Source organism: Hydractinia symbiolongicarpus, chromosome 5 (assembly GCF_029227915.1).
Source record: "Hydractinia symbiolongicarpus strain clone_291-10 chromosome 5, HSymV2.1, whole genome shotgun sequence".
NCBI lineage: Eukaryota > Metazoa > Cnidaria > Hydrozoa > Anthoathecata > Hydractiniidae > Hydractinia > Hydractinia symbiolongicarpus.
Genome location: NC_079879.1, coordinates 8,189,196 through 8,206,114, shown reverse-complemented (window position 1 = coordinate 8,206,114; position 16,919 = coordinate 8,189,196). Strand labels below are relative to the sequence as shown.

The following is a 16,919-nucleotide window of genomic DNA, read 5'->3' as shown; positions in this document are numbered from 1 at the left end:
CCCTAACTTCGTTGACAAGGGAGCGCTACTGCACACATGTTATCAGCTCGCTGTGCTTCAGTTTTTGCATCGCGTTCGCTGTATAATCTTTTTTTTATATCTCTGTTGTTTGTCATTTTTCTTTTCTTTTACTATAGCTGGCTGTTCTACGTCTTTTGAGGGATTTGAGCATCATGTCGCTAAACTAAAACTAACCTAAAAGCGTGTGTTTGAATAAGTGCACACTTTTTTTATCGTTGAAAATAATCCTTATTTCTGGAAGAAAACCAATGTCAGAAAAGCAAGCGCTTCCAAGAAAAACAAACAGGTTATATATAAAAAAAAAATAACTAGTTTCTGTGTAGGTAAAACAAAACATTCTTGTACTGGTAAAATTATAAAAAAAAAATATACAATAAAAATTTTTTCAATAAAATTTCAGTAATATAAAAAACAAGAATGACGATTAACAGAACACGAGAACATAAGCCATGTAAAACTCTCAGTTACTCTCCTAACACTCCACCGCAAAGATCAGTTACTGATACAATAACGAAGCGACACTTCGTACATGACATCTAACAAAAACATGATCGCCCTTAAATGTTTGTTTGCTGTAACTCGACCAAAAACTTGACCTTAAATCCTCCCATATATTTTTTTCTTTAAGCCATATTATCTTTCTAAAACAATTTAATATAAAAAAATGCATAAACTTTTGTGTAATAATTTACCGGACAGTGTACGTAATATATATATATCTTGAAGTTAACTTATTAAAAAACTTTTAAAGCTCCAAAATTTTAGTTTTACAATTTTTTCTCTTTTCTATATCTAGCTCTGATAACAGACGCGGCTTTCGCCTCGACCTAGGACTGCTCAAAGCAGTTTGAATTTTATTCCTAAATTCTGGTAACATTTTTAAAGGGTTTTTCACTTCGGAACGATTTATGAAACGCTCGTTCAGCTTTTGAAAGGTTGATTTAGAGGGTGCAACTTCCTGACCCTCCACATTCTTCTCCGCTTTTGAGTTGTTTCTAGTAACTGGAGATAAATCACGGAATTTGGGACCAACATTATTAAGAGCTATTTTTGTTTTGCGGAAAAATGCATCCACTTTGTTGGGAGCTTTGGATGGCTGTTCCTTGCTCGGTGGTTGTTCCTTGCTGGGCGGTTGTTCCTTGCTGGGCGGTTGTTCCTTGCTTGGCGGTTGTTCCTTGCTGGGCGGTTGTTCCTTGTTGGGCGGTTGTTCCTTGCTCAGCGATTGATCTTTAGACAGCGGTTGTTCTTTCGCTGGGGTATTTTTTTTGATATTACTATCACTTACAGATTTTGGTATAGAATTCCTATCGTTGTCAAGTTTTGAGAATTTCTCTTCCATATTCGTAGGAGAGTACTGCAAGTGGAATTTCATGAACTCACTCTCCGTGTCTTCTACATTTATCGATGGAGGAGTATCATTGCTCTTCTCCACAGATATTTTAGGACTCGTGTTTGATAACGATCTGCTCCGTTGGTTTGCCGACGTTTTACCGTCATTATCTGTGACAGTGGTCATTTCGCTCCGACTTGACGTACTTAACGTTCTTTTTGACGTTAACGGTTTAATGTTATGTTGCGGCTTTGAACGACGCTTGTCAAATTTAGTTTCGACGACTTTCAAACCTATGCCCTGATGACGGCAAACAGAAAGGAAGACTTCCGCTATTGACAACAATATACCTAGAAAGTAACAAAGAAAATGCACCAAAAGACGTTTTGACTTTCCTAACAAATCTGTGTAAAGCTTAGTTAAGATTGCTGTACATTTTGTCCGACGAAAATGACGGAATAAAGTCAGTGGGGTTAATCCTAAAAATAAATCAAACCTGTTTTTAGTCCAAGAAAACGGAATAATGTTACTGCACCAGACTTCATAAAAAAACATAAATAATTTTTTGTTCAAGTGTTTGATGTCAAGATGCCAATAGCGATAATTTTTTTGGCCATGGGAATTTAAAACCATGACGAATTATTTATGCAAAAACGATTTTGTCCGAAGATTTGTCGATAAGGTTTCCAAACACAGAATATCTTAGCGGAATTATCAAAATCCATGTAAAAAGAAAAGACGTAAAAAATCACGCAAAGGTAAAAAAATTGGAACAATACCTTCTCATAGACAACCCTAACCCTAACGACTTTAACCAGGAAAATTTCCTGGTCAAAGGTGATTTGGTGACTTGTTAGGCTTGATTAACTCTAACCTTATGCACCTATGAGAATTTGACATTTGTGCAATGGATCATGGGTAATTGAGGCCTAAGAGTCGTTGTATCAAGGGCCAGCAATGACGGATCGGGTACGAAATAATAATTTACCTTTAGACTCATCCGATAATCTTTGTTGTATTGTTCTCATCGTATGAAAGTAACCACTTGATTTATTCCAACGATAAAAAAGTCTCATGAATATATATTGATTCTTGAAATTGATGTTATCAACACCTACAAAGAATGGTATTAGGGTAAGTCAAGTTAACAAGTTTAAAATAATTGAACCTTCAGGATCTTGAAAAATAAGGCAGTAGGAAATTTTTTTTGGTTTTTATAATTTTTTTTTCTATTTATTTTTTTTATTTTTTAAAATATTTTTATTCAACTAGTCGGCTTTCTTTTTTGGTTTTAAAAACCCTGTTTCAAAAATCACAGCTACGGCGGAGAAAAGATTCGCTCATAGCAAGCATTCCATTACATCATACTATAAACTAATCCTTGCCTATTTCGATCTTTTCCAGTTGCTCAATAGGTATTCGTTGATACGATGAAATTTCTTCCAACTCGTCACTGTATCTGTACAAATAAACGCAAATTAATAAACAAACTGTGTAGTCATACTTAGAAAAAATTAAAATGGTAGATCTGTTACCTAGCAACATAGTAAGCTTCATGAGTTAGCAACAAGATAACATCTTCATCTTGGGGATTCTCTGAGGGTGTCACGCTGAAGAGAAAACATCATAAGCATAATAATGACACATAATCAACTAATGATTCAATTTAAACCCCCACTTAAATATTGACTCACTTCTGATTAGTTTACACTAGGACATTTCGCTTAAACCATAATTTACACTTCGTACAAATTTGTTGCAAAAAATCTTATTAAGTTAAATCTTATTAAGCTCCAGTGGAAAAAAATCTTAATTTCTTTCTCGCGAACAGAACCGGATAAGTTTATAACAACAATAGAAACAACTAATTAAATTTCAGTCGTTTCGTTGTTCTGTTTCATTGTCGAGTGTGTATTCAGGGTTAGCATACGATTGCTTGAGATAACAGTACTTACAAGGTGAAAGGATCCACTAGTGCCCAACCTCCCAAGCATTCCTCATCACGTGGAAGGAGCGACAGTTCACTATGACGTACCAACTGCCGAATGCACTCCTCCTTATCTGATGTCCAAGTATCGTCATCAGTACTAGAAGATTCTGTTGCGATCTCAGTAAGATCGTCTGAAATGGACTTACCCAGCATCATGTCTAAATGATTTAAAAAAAAATTCTGTCACGAACTTGTAAACTTTTAAAAAAACCTCGTCATGTCACGTGATATCTCCAGCTTCTTACCAATAACAGTTTGTCTGTAATTATCTCGAAACCTGTTCAAGTAATACCTAAGAAGGAGAACAAATGCATAGCCATCAGAAAAACATTAAAATCATATAATTGACAATCCTGCATGGGAAACAAGTTCTTGGTGACATGTTGCTATACCTATTTGCTGAGTTGTACCCATCTTTCATCACACCAATCATCTTCCTCTCCCCCGTTCTTGTGAAATCGCCCTGATAATATAAATAGCCAATTTTAAATACCCTCCTTCATTGACGATAATATTAAGAGAAAACAGGTGACAGCTAACAAATATCATTACCTTCATCGCAGCTGTTCCGGCGTATTGTCGACTTATCGCATCTCCGTTGTTAGCCCACATACAATTATGAATACGTCGACATGTAGGTGGTAGCACTTCATCAGGTAGAAGACGGCCTAGTTTTCGTAACTAAATGAAAATTAGTTTTCCCCTTTATCCCTATTCAGGCTAGTGTATAGAGGGGTTGGGGTTGGGAGCAGGTTGAGTCCCAGGTGGCAAAAAATGCCATACCCTCATAACTTGGGTTGTTAGTAATCTTTAACGGACATTCTAACTATTTAGCCATAATTCAGCAACATATTAAAGCGCCAAATAGACAAAAAGTCAGAATAAAATGAGACGCCCTTTAATGAGATTGGGCGTTTATTCTGTGCATGTTTAATTGAAAAGATACCTTTTTAACTGCTGTGTATTAAAAGAATCAATTTAACAGGTTCCAATACCCACAATAATACATCGAAAAATATTTTGGCATTTCGAGGCGTAAACGCGCGTAACTTAAGAATTCTCCGGCGCGTAAATAGGTGTTTGTAGCAAGGGCTATAAAGTAGTCGAACTATTTATAACGTACGAAGCCTTATATTAAGAAATTAAAAAATCAACTTGATTGTCTCTTAATTGTCTACATGGCGTTATAAAAAGTCACATAAAGAAGCACCTTCACTTTTTTGCCCACTAATAAGAGGACAGGGATTGTGGGCTTATTTTTTCAGTTTTCTTAAAAAAATTTCTCTAATGAGCAAGATAGGGTCTTTCGTGAAAATTAATTTTTGTGAATCAGGGCAGTAAGGAGAACTAACAAAAAACTTGCATATATATTTTGTAATAAAAAACATTCTTACATATGCCAAAAACAACATAGCCTAAATTTCCCCCCGCGAAAACGATAATCGCATTAACAGGCGCCGCCATTATCAAATAGAAAGTCCCAATCGACACTGTCATGACCGTTACCATAAATATCTCCAGAACCAAAGCTCACAAATAAAAAAAAAATTAACACGCTATAATGAACATTTTAAGCATAAATAGTTGTACATATCGCATATGTGAAAACTAGATATATTATAAGGATAGAATATATGGGTAAGTACTTCATATTTCTACGAATTTAAGGAATGGTGAAAGTTTATCTTCATTAAGGTACTTTTATTTTACGCCCCTTCCTCTCTCACCACCAAATGCACCCATTTAATCCCACCCACCCATCTAACTTTACCCATTCATCTGTACCAAATTGACCCTACTGTCGACTACAGAAGAATATTAGTTATATATTAGTTATCATAACTTACAATTGATTTAAGAACATCTCTCGCAATAGCAGCTTGGACTACATTAGTACGATCCAAGCAATCCATACAGTTGACACGAAATACACCCTGCTGTTGCATGATGGGACCAGAATCATCTACCCTACAATTAAAAGTTGAGGCATTAGTAAAGTAACCATGGAAATAACGGTAATGCAATAAAAACAATAACAACGCACCAATGGAATGCCATCTGTTGAATGTAATGATCCAAAACATCAGTCAATGTTGAAACATTTTCAAACTTCATACCTCGACTAAAAGTACAGAATATTTGATAGCACATATTTGCAAAGAAAGTACAAAACAAAAGCTCCCTGTAAAGGAAACCTGAAATTAATTTTATTCTTTTATTACACATGGATGGCATAGTGGCTTGCGTTAGTACGATACTGTGATAAAAATCCAAAAATATACCCATTGACAAGTACAAGTGGAGAGGAGGGGTACAAATATCTAACTTAAACATAGGATGCGAATGTTGCGTTTTTTTTTAATTTTGAAACGTTCTTTTTTTTATCAATTTTTAGTTAATATTACTTAAACAGCTCAGATAAGAAAGAGTAGGAGTAGGTAGGGTTGTATTTTTTTCTAAGAAAAAGAGGATTTCGGAGGATTTTAAAGGAGACTTTGCACCGAATTCAGAAGAAAAATTTTTAAAAAAAATAAAATAGGGGATTTTAAAGGATCAACTGTAAAGCTTTTTTTATTCTTGAGGTTTTAAAAGTCAACTGTATTACTGTAAGGGTAAAAAAAACAGTGATGATACTATTTTATATATTTTATAACGCCTTTTGTTAGTTAAGAATGATAAATTTACAGGGTTGCAACAAAAATTCCTTGATTTTTATAATATTTTTCCTGAACTTCCCGAATTATTCCATTATTAAAAACCACAAACTTAGAATAAAAATTCACACAAATACCCAAACAAATCATCAAAATTAAAAAGGGAAAAATACTTGATTTTCTATTAAATCCTTCTTATTTCCCTGATTTACCCTGGTCGAATTCAAAATTCTTTAATTTTACTGATTTAGTGGCAATCATGCTTCATTATAATTTATTACTAAGAGAAGAATAAACTTGTGTGGAAAACAGAGCTATTTTATTTTATTGATCATCAATTTTTTCTAAAGTTCTTTTGCAAAAAATAAACGACGGAAAACAAAAACGCTTTGCAAAAACACATCCTTCCTAAAACGTCTTTAAAATTAAAATGTGAAAAAAAAAAATAAAAAAAAAAAGAAGCCTACCAATGCTCGTGAAAATCAAACGTTACATATGTCAGATTTTCGCTATTGTATTCAAATATGTGATCAAGAAATGTATCTCCGATAATCTAAAAGAGAACACTTAAATAAAAAAAAATTGAATTCCTCATCTTTTTTATGTACATTCATGTACATCTTCAAAGCTTAATATTTTTGGCGTTATCAATTTCTTATTTCATGTATCCATGCAGATGCAAATTAGTATTTTACCAGGAAATTGAATTGGCTAATGTGATCGCTGAAGTAGAAACATTGAAAAGGTTTACTGACCTGTTCTCTACCAGCTGATTCCACAAGACTCACAATCACCTATGCACAAAAAAAATTAGAATACACAGTAACCTAAATCCGCACTCCATATTACACATTCTGAATTTATTCTCCTTTAAGATTTCATGTCTTAATAGACCTTTACTTACAAACGAGGCTTATTAAAACTGATCTGGCTGTGGCAATGGTAACATCCATGCTTGCTAATAATGAGTTGCTGAAAATTCTACATGCAGACTAAAACGCATTTTTGTGTGCTTGCTAAAAACGTGTTGTTGGAAATTCTACACCTAGACTAAAGAGCATTTTGGTGTGCACAATTTACCTTGAATATGACAATATTGAATTGATATGTAAAAATATATAATTTGCTAAAAGGCTCTACCATTTTCTTGTATAAACCAAGTTCTTCACCAAAATGTTTTCCAAATGCAACTTTGGACTCAGAGAAATCTATAAATAAATGGGGGGAAATATACTAATACTTTTATTGTTGTAAATGAAAAATTGTGTATTTTTAATTTGGAACAATCAATTAAAGTTAATTCACATGTAGAATACCTCTGTCTATTTGCGGAAGTGGACGATACTTTGTTCCAGGCTGGCTCCAAAAGATTGGTACTGAGCCTCGAATTTGAACATGGGACACGATGTGGTTTAACACACACACAATCTATATAAATAAGTTAAAAACAATAGGGTGGCTACCAGGACTTAATTATTATATTTCAAGGTATATTTTTAGGTGGAAATTTCAATTTTCTAGGAAAATATTTCAAGGAAATCAAAAGATTAATAAGGGTGTAATTAAAAAAAATAGTAAAAAAAAAACTAGTATTATTACTAACCAAAATTTTTAGGAACATCAGATAAAAAAATAAACTCAGGTGTTCATTTGAAGACTTTCCATCTTTTCAATTATTCTGGTCAATCTTTACAGTGTAAAAAAATGTACCTGTTCAGTCTCCACATAATTGGCCACATGTCCGTTTTCATTTATTCCTCTGCGTTTATATCTTGTCCCTAAATAATATTTTATCTCAAACTATAAATCTTGCTCCTCCCCAGAATGTTTATCAATTCTAGATTAACTTTAATGAATGTTGAAGGTTTGGAATGTTTTGATATAAAACTTAAATGACCTAAATGAAATTTGAATTTGCTGTCTGATAGGTACTTTTTTAGACATCCTTTATCGAGGACAGTGGCTCAACTCTTCATATCTCTTATAAGGGCAGTGGCTAAGTTAAAAATAGGTTTACTGTGAAGTTAAAACTAAACTCATAGAAAAAGGTGTTGCAACACACTTTTTTAAAAAAATGATTAATACTAAAAAAAAAATCGTTTTTAAACTAAAAAAATTCAGCAGTATTTTAACTTTTTTGTTTTTGTGCTTTCTTCAAAGAAGTTCTTTCACTCCTGTCACCATACATGTGTTTAAGTGGTAAGATGGTATATGATTTACAATGACAAGACTTTACACAGAAAGCAACTTTATAGTCTGCCTAGATTTTGTGAACTTTGCTAGTGGCCATCATTTAAGAGACAGTATCAGCTTTTATTACGAAAGTTTTTAAACACTTAGTTCCTCCTAGTTTAAGTAGTAACCTGCTTGATGTCTACTTCTCCTTGATATGATCACAATATCGTACTCATCTTCCTTCATATTCTCTGCTGTGCGGTACTTTTCTGAAGATTTAAAATCAGTCATATCCCATGCATCATCATCCTCATCATCACTACCACCATCTGTGTTGTCTAGTCCGTTTTTATCATTTAAATACTCCAAATGGTCTATAAAACACCTCTCGATTTGAACATAGCCTTGAATTATCGGACAAATCCAATTAGGAGCTGCTGGATTCTAAGAAGATATTAATTACAGCAGATTAACGTTGGTATTAGGCATTGCAGACCTGAAAGCCAACCTACATTGGTTCAAGGCGGCTTTTTTATGCCGCCGTATTATGTGTGCCAAGGTTGGCATGTCAAGAAAAGTTCTTTATAACATTGGCAGAAATGACCTTGTTTTAAAAGATGTGGAAAAAATATTTTGCTAAAAAAGTGAGAAAAAAAATTATTTTAAGTTTTTATACATTGTTTGTTGTAGACTAAAGAATACCACTTCACTACATTTTAAACTGTTACGCAGAATCCACATCTTAAGTTAAATCGACTTTGCCGCTCTAACGGAAACAACGTCAAAGTTGTCAATAAATAGAAAAAATTACACATTTGCAAAAGATACTAGTTGAGAAAAATGTTTAATTTAAATTCCCCTGAAGTGCCTGTAAATCAGTTTTGCTGACCTCATTTTTGTTGTAGGTCAGAAAATTTTGCTGACAGTGCCGAAGTTTAGTACTTTGGATTCACAGGACTGTTACAGCGTACTTCAGAACATTTAAAATTTGCATATATTCAAATGATTATAATACAAAATTCCACCATTTTAAACGCAATAACATCACCCTTTATACTGCATAATCCTAAAAACTAATTTCTATCATTTTTCACCCTTATGTCCTTTGTCGAACCTAGCAGTAAGAAACATGACTGAAACTACTGAAATAAAACATTTTAATAAACCTTACATTTGATTCTAGCAAGTCCTCCAGCATTGATTTATTCCAAAAAAATCTGTCATCAGTCTAAAAATTTTAAAACAAGGACTGTATAAATATTTTCGCACTTTTTGGATAGAGAGAAAAGTGCTAACAGAATTTTTAACATGAGAGTGGAGGCATAACTGAAACAATGTTAGTAACTAATTTGTAGAAACAATGTTAGTTAACCATTCATACCTGTTGCCAACAATAAGGTATATCAAAAGTCTGCAATCTGCTTTGTGTGTTACTTAAGTCACCATTTGTTGAATAGTAAAATGAGCCTGAATCATTAAACATTTTTAACAACTCCTAAAACATGAGTTTTACGTAATAATTATTGTTTTAAATTGATATACAAGGAAACAGAAGTGTTTTTGAGGTATCGTTAAAAAGGTTTTTGTGTACTGTTGTGTCAGGGAAAAAAACAAGGACAAAATTAAAATAAGATTTCATGACAAAAACAAGTCCAATTGATACTCAATCCCTAAACCAATGGTAAATCGCCACTATAAGAAAATACTGTAGCAGAAATACCTCTAACAATCTTCGTTCCAATTTATCTTTTTCTTTTAACACAACCTATATAAGAAGTGCATATCATATTTTTTTATAATTTATTTTTCATAAAATAAATAAATTATGTTGCACAAACCCAGCACTAACATTCAAAAGTCAAAATAATAAACATACATTAGTCCTTCCAGTGATGTTGTTAGCACTACTTTTAAAGTTGTTCCATGTTTGCTGCACCTTCTGCTGTGATTTACTTTTAGTGTCCAAAACATCTACAGTAGATGAGTGATGTGAAGAACAAACCTGAGATGAAGAAAAAAAGAACAGTTCATAACAGTTTTCTAAAGGACTTGATACACTTGTATAATATCACTGAAATATACTTTATAACATCGAAAAAATTTTTTAAAATATGTTTAAAATATGGTTATAATTTCTTATAATATAGCTATAATATGTATAATTTCAACGTCTGGCATGTGCGTCATTACCTCATAATTTGCTACATGACTATAATTTTTGAATAAAATCAAACAAGTTTGATTTTAATAATATTGTTGGCGATCTGGTTTCGAATCCCTTTTGTTTGTGTGACAATAGATCTATTATCTGCTGGCGTTGTTGTGGCGAAGATTATATGAAATTAAGTGACATTGTAATGAAATTATAACAAATTATAAGTATATTGTAGAAAAATTATAACTGTATAGAATATATTTAATGATATCATACAAGTGTATCTTGGCCTTATGCATTATATAATTATGTAACTAATTTAATGCATTTAAATAAATTGCAAAAGGTAGATATATGCATGATAATTACCTCCAACTCTAAGTCGTTATAATCTACACCATCATTTGATAAAGATACAACAGCTATTCTGGAAATGTTGTAAACCTCGATTCCTCCAGGCAGGTAACCAACAAATTGCCGACCAGTGATAACAAGTAGCTTCCAATCTGACCCTATAAACACACATACAGAGTTTACATATAATTATGCAGTCCACCACTGGATGGAGGTTGCCTAACACATCGAACATTAGTAAGAAAGAACTTTCAACTTCCTAAAAAATAAAGCAGCAACTTTTTTTGATCTATGCAAAAAAGGATCATTTTTTACTCACCATTTTTATGCTAAAAAATTTCCTTGATAATTTTGTTAAAAAAACACGTGTCTTAAAATATGATTTCTAATTTCATACATTTAATTCTAAGTAAAAATGTGTGATAAACAGCATTAATCCTAAGCATTAATTTTTACAATGAAATGATTTTTATTTTCAATGTACCTAGGGTAAGTTGTGTTTGGTTGACCTTTTTTTCAAAGTAAACTTTTATTTGCACTAAAAATATTCTTTGCACACTGTCCTATAGACTGTTGTTTAAAGAAAAAATCTGAGAATTTTAAGGAAAAAATATCAGAACTTAGAGCTTTTCAAGCAATACTAAAGTCATAAATTTGTCAACCTTGTTTTCTTTATGTTCTCTTCATTTCATGAAAAGTAGTTTAAAACATTAAAGTTGAAAGTTTAAAAGCATGGAAAAATTTTTGTGAAAGTTGATTTTTGTGAAATGACACAATGGCTGTAAAAGGAAGGATATATTAGGATAGTCCATAACTAACTTTAAACTGCCATTCTTTACATTAATTCACAGTGTGGTGTTAAGCAACCCTTTCCGTTTAAGTTTAAGGTGGTGGATCAATTTTTACTTTGCTACTTAATACCAACCTGGCAACATTTGCATCTTTCCAATAACACCATAAACTATTCCTTTACACATCGGTTGCCACGCCTCTGACAGCTTTTCACCTGCATATAAAATTGAGTAGACAAACCCAACCAAGCTTTTAACACTAAAATACACTATTGCAAGTCATTGGAGAGACTCCTGAACTTTAATAGCCAATATTTTTTATTATGTACATTGCATCTTCTTAAATTGCTTAATTATATTTTCTTGAGTGGTGAGGACTCATACAAATAACGTTAACTTAAACGTAAATGTCAGCTTGAACATCAACCGTGACATATTAAACATAGCACAGGGCCCGCGGCGACGGGCGGGCCACCCAGGCCGTGGCCGGACCACTTTTTTGCAAAGTAATAATTTTTTTTAGCTAGAACATTCTGATTTGAGAGTTCTTGTTCCAAATAAAATAGCATTACATTAACGGTCTTTCTGTATAATTAAAATAAACAATTGAACTATAACAAAGGCAAAACTTTTCTTTTTCACCTTTTCCATTACTATGAAATATGAAGACATTACATTGCGCATTGATTGTGAAAAAGTGAAAACACGCAACTGAGTATTTAAAAACACACGAGATTATTTTCTGCATAAAAATGAATCAAAATAAGTTGACAAAGTATTTTAAAAATTCTAAAGATGATACTAACAAAACTACTACAAATCAAACATCCATCAACGTACATAATGTAAACAAAGTATCAGAGACAAAAATTGAAATAACTACCGATAAACCTTTCCATCCTCCTGCTACTTATCCATTCCCTAAGAAAAAATATGGCACCAGAGAACGAAGCTTCCAAGCACATTGGACTAAAGATTTTCCTTGGTTACACTATGCTGAAAAGTAAGCGTCTTTTTATTTTTTCATATTATAAATTAAACGGACTATCATTTCAATCATTAATTTTATATTTTTGATAATGCATCCAACTAAATATCTTTTTTATTGTTTTAGCGCACATGCTGTGGTGTGTTTCTATTGCCATACGCAAGAAAAGCGTGAAAACTTGAAGGATCAAACAAACAAGGACACAGCCTTCACCTCAAAAGGATTTTCAAATTGGAAGAATGCTCTTGATAGTTTCCGAGGTCATCAAAGCTCATCATGCCACAAAACCGCTTCCTCGTACCACTTGGTTCTACCACACTGTGCAGACGTTGGCGAGTTGATGGACAACATTCTCACCGACCAGAGACAGGTTGAACGAAAGTACCTCCTTGATGTCATTAGATGTTTACGCTACCTTGGCCGACAAGGCATTGCTCTTCAAGGAGACGATAACAATGACAACTTCACCCAACTTCTTTATCTCCTCCGAAGTAGAGATTCAAGCGTAATGGATCATATCAATGGAAAAATTGGACATAAGTACAATCACCATGATGTGCAAAATAAACTCTTGAATTTGATGGCTTCTCAAGTATTGCGGAAAAAGTTAGATACCGTTCGAGAGCGCAGGTTTTATTCTATGATGGCAGATGAAGGCACTGATGTAAGTAATGCCGAACAACTTTCGTTTTGTGTACGATCAGCGAATGACGATTTAAATGTGAATGAAGATTTCTTGGGCTTTTATAAAGTTGACAATACTCGAAGCGCAACTATCGTCAAGGCCATCAAAGATATTTTGCTGAGGTGCTCATTGAACCTATCTGATTGTCGAGGCCAAACCTATGACTGGGCAAGCAACATGATGGGAAAACGTTCAGGTGTTTCTGCCATTATCAAAGAGGAGCAGCCAAAAGCCATCGCGACCCATTGCCAAGGACATTCCTTAAGCCTTGCTGTCAAATCGATGACTAAAGAGTGTCAGATCCTCCGAGATACAATGGGAACTGCCGGTGAAATTTGTGTTTTAGTGAAGTATTCACCGAAACGGGAGAACATGCTGGGTAAGCTGACTGCAAATGTTGAAGGAACCCTAGGAACTGATAAACATGCAGGAAAGCTGGATAAGCTAAGTACAACAAGGTGGACAATTCGGGCGAACTGTTTCAAGAAGATCATCGAAAACTACGAACCACTGATGGCGTTGTGGAACGAGAGTTTAAATGAGAAGCTAGACGCTGAAACGAAGTCGAGGATTAATGGGTGTAAAAAGCAGATGGAGTCATTTTCATTCTATTTTGGTCTGAATCTAGGACGCAAGCTTTATGCTCACACAGATAATCTGTCCATAACACTTCAGAAAGAAAAAATGTCAGCAATCAGCGGTAAAGAATTGGCTGAACTTACGAACAAGACGATGCAAGGCATGAGAAACGAGAGAGACTTTGATATATTCTACAAGACAGTCACCAAGTCAGCAAGTTCGATGGATTTCGTTTCTTCGCCAACAGCGCCAAGAAAACGCAAAAGACCAAAGTACGACATCTTGGAATTTGTGGAAGGAAATCCAAGCAGCACTGGAGAAGCCTACTATCCAGAAACTGCTCATGCCCACTATAAGGCCATCTATTTCGAAGCAATTGACGTAATTGTCAGCACCATCAAAGAGAGGTTTGAGCAACCTGCCTTCAAAGTATTTACAGAAGTGGAACAACTGTTGTTGAAGTCAATAAGTAAAACGCCAGCCGAAGAAGAAATGAAGACTGTTAATGCAAGTTTCTGTGATGACTTTGACGATCAATCGTTGTTGTGTGAATTGGAGTTGCTACCAACTATCTTTCGTGAATCCAGTCCTGTCAACTTCAGCGATGTTGTAGATGTTGTACAGTCGTTATCAAACGAAAAACGAAAATTGATAAAAAATGTCGTCATCATCATACGATTGGTTTTAACAATGGGAGCTACATCCGCTACTCCGGAACGATCATTTTCTACGATGAGACGGTTGAAAACCTGGATACGTTCTAGCATGAATCAGAAAAGGTTCAACGATTTGTCATTGTTGAACGTACACAAGGAAATCTTAGATACGATTTCTTTAATAGATATTGCCAATGAGTTTGTAAGGGCTCATCCATCTAGGCAAAATGTTTTTGGTATTTTTACAGAAAGCGATTTGTAACGTTTTTATTACTTTTTATGAAAAATGTAAAATAGATTTTTATTGATATTCTGTGAGAAAAAATAATTATTCCTCTGCAAAGAGTTTATTTTGACATACATTTCTGCTGTAGCTTATAGCTAAAGATGCTTGTTTTAGCCAATTTGAAGGGTTTTTATAGTAAAAATTTTCTCGGCCCGTTGGCGCCAACCAAGGTGCCGCCTCCTTAGTCACTATATTATGTGGCCTGACCACTTTACAAATCGCGCCGCGGGCGCTGTAGCACACAGAAGAAAACAAACAAATGAGACTGACAGCTGTACTAAACCGTTCCTATTTTAAAAACTTACCAGAATAAGGTAGAAGTTGACCATCAAATCGACTACACCACAAACTTTCATTTTTTAAACTGTCATGTATTATGATGTTATCCAATGTCACAAACAGCTCCATTTTACTTTTCCAATTGGTAATTACAAATTCGTCATGATATTGAATATTCTTTCTGAAGTTTTGAAATTTTTTATTTGCTGTGTAGCAAAATCTAAATTAAAATTCTAGAAATAAACTGACATGCTTAAAAAAAATTTTTTTTGCATTTTTAAATAATTCATTATTTATAATTTCCCAATTACATGTCAAATATGTTTAAAAAGAAAACACAAAAGTCATTGTTGTGCTGGGAAATTGAAATGTTTTAAGTCTGAGACTGGATAAAGTTTTTTATTCAATTCACACATGTGGCTAATATAACACCAGGGAGATACTCACAACATAAATGAATGATATAAGGACAGCTTTATAAATATTCATGAAGTGGTGTTACTTCAAAAAAATATGTGAAGGTCTTTCACTTCACTTCATGAAAAACAGAATTAATTTATACTTGTCATTAATTCTTGGAAATTTAGAAAATATGTATAGATTATTTTTTCTATTTCTTCTTTTTATGATAATCAATTTGTTAAATTCAGTTGAACAAAAATGAAAGTTATATATGCCCATGAAATTAAATTTCTTTATCTAGGATGGCCCCTATGGCTCAACACTTCTCTTTCAAAGTGAGAAACACTTCTTTTCCATGAACCCAAAAAAATTCCCAGACCCAATTCTGATCCAGAATATTGATTCAGCTAGATTTTGATAACTCACATTTTGAATAGACTGTCCACCCATACATAAGGGAGACTGCGAAAATCTCTTGAGACAAGGATGAAGAAATAACATTGTGGTATCCATTTAAAGGCATTTGTTTATCTTTTTTTAATACACACGTTTTTTTATAAGAATACCAAAATTTTAACAAGGCTGGTCATTATTCTTATTTCTATATCTGTTTTAATCTAAAACCTCAGCCTGATATTTTTATAAAGTACATTCATTATAAAGAATAGGCATGTGGTTTTCTTAGTGGAGACTACCATGATTTTGAGGACTCTGGGTAGCCATTTAATTTGCTATTTATTGCATCTTGATAAATAAAATTACCTAATCTATAATCTATATAAAGCTGTTGGCATATTGAGCATGTGTTAGCAACGTATACTTCTTGCTAAAAGTGAAAAAAAATATATGGACCATGAATGTAAAAGTGCGGACCAGATTTTTTAAATTTAGTTGCAATGAGAAAGTTTCCGACCACATTCAGGGAAGAAACGTCAAAATACAGAAAAGAAGTGTGAAAATGCAGAAGAGAACTGTATGGGTAATTGGAGGAAAGGTGAGCCATAGGGGCCAAAAAATGTTTATATGAAAAACGAATATAGTTTTAATTTATCTATAACTTTATTCATGATCAACTGAGCCAGAGGGAAAAGGTTGCAGGCAATCCTAGCTTAGTCAGTAGAGCGTTTAACTTGCGTCTTTGACACAATGTTGTGAGCTTTAAACACTCGGAAACAGCCTTTGTGGTACCTTCTGGAAACAACTGACATGGTATATAAATAAATATAAGATCACTATCAACAGTATGGTGTTGTTTATTTTTTATAGTGTAAATTTTAACTTGGTGTATGTCAATTTATCCCTGGTTGTTATTGCTTTTCATAAAATCCATAGTTTAAAAAACACTTGTATTTATTTCCTATTTTTATTAGTTAAAAAATCTTGTTGTCTACTGATAAGATTCTTGCTGAGAAATTTTGTACGAGGTCCAGGTTCAAGTCTAAGTTTTTTTAAGTGCAATGTTTAATGCTTTTTTTAGCATGACACTTTGGTTAATTCAGAAATAATCTGCACAAATTTATTGATTTATGTAATGCGAAACCAACTGTAAGTAGGAAAATGTTCAAAAATGAGTA

At 33.4% G+C, this 16,919-nt stretch overlaps 1 protein-coding gene across 1 annotated transcript; it reads right to left on the bottom strand.

Moving 5' to 3' along the window:
• Nucleotides 1-716: 716 nt before the first annotated feature.
• On the bottom strand, nucleotides 717-15,183 carry LOC130644557 (phosphatidylinositide phosphatase SAC2-like). The gene is made up of 23 exons (XM_057450213.1): nucleotides 14,970-15,183; nucleotides 11,605-11,685; nucleotides 10,695-10,837; nucleotides 10,047-10,172; nucleotides 9,891-9,935; nucleotides 9,552-9,665; nucleotides 9,342-9,398; nucleotides 8,359-8,614; nucleotides 7,706-7,773; nucleotides 7,312-7,423; nucleotides 7,136-7,203; nucleotides 6,751-6,789; nucleotides 6,463-6,548; nucleotides 5,386-5,463; nucleotides 5,189-5,309; nucleotides 3,894-4,022; nucleotides 3,734-3,804; nucleotides 3,587-3,633; nucleotides 3,307-3,499; nucleotides 2,887-2,961; nucleotides 2,737-2,810; nucleotides 2,340-2,465; nucleotides 717-1,701 (listed from the first exon to the last, which is right to left on the bottom strand). Exons 1-23 carry the CDS (start codon nucleotides 15,070-15,072, stop codon nucleotides 767-769), a joined length of 3,147 nt encoding a protein of 1,048 aa, XP_057306196.1. The 5' UTR covers nucleotides 15,073-15,183; the 3' UTR covers nucleotides 717-766.
• Between the last annotated feature and the right edge of the window lie 1,736 nt (nucleotides 15,184-16,919).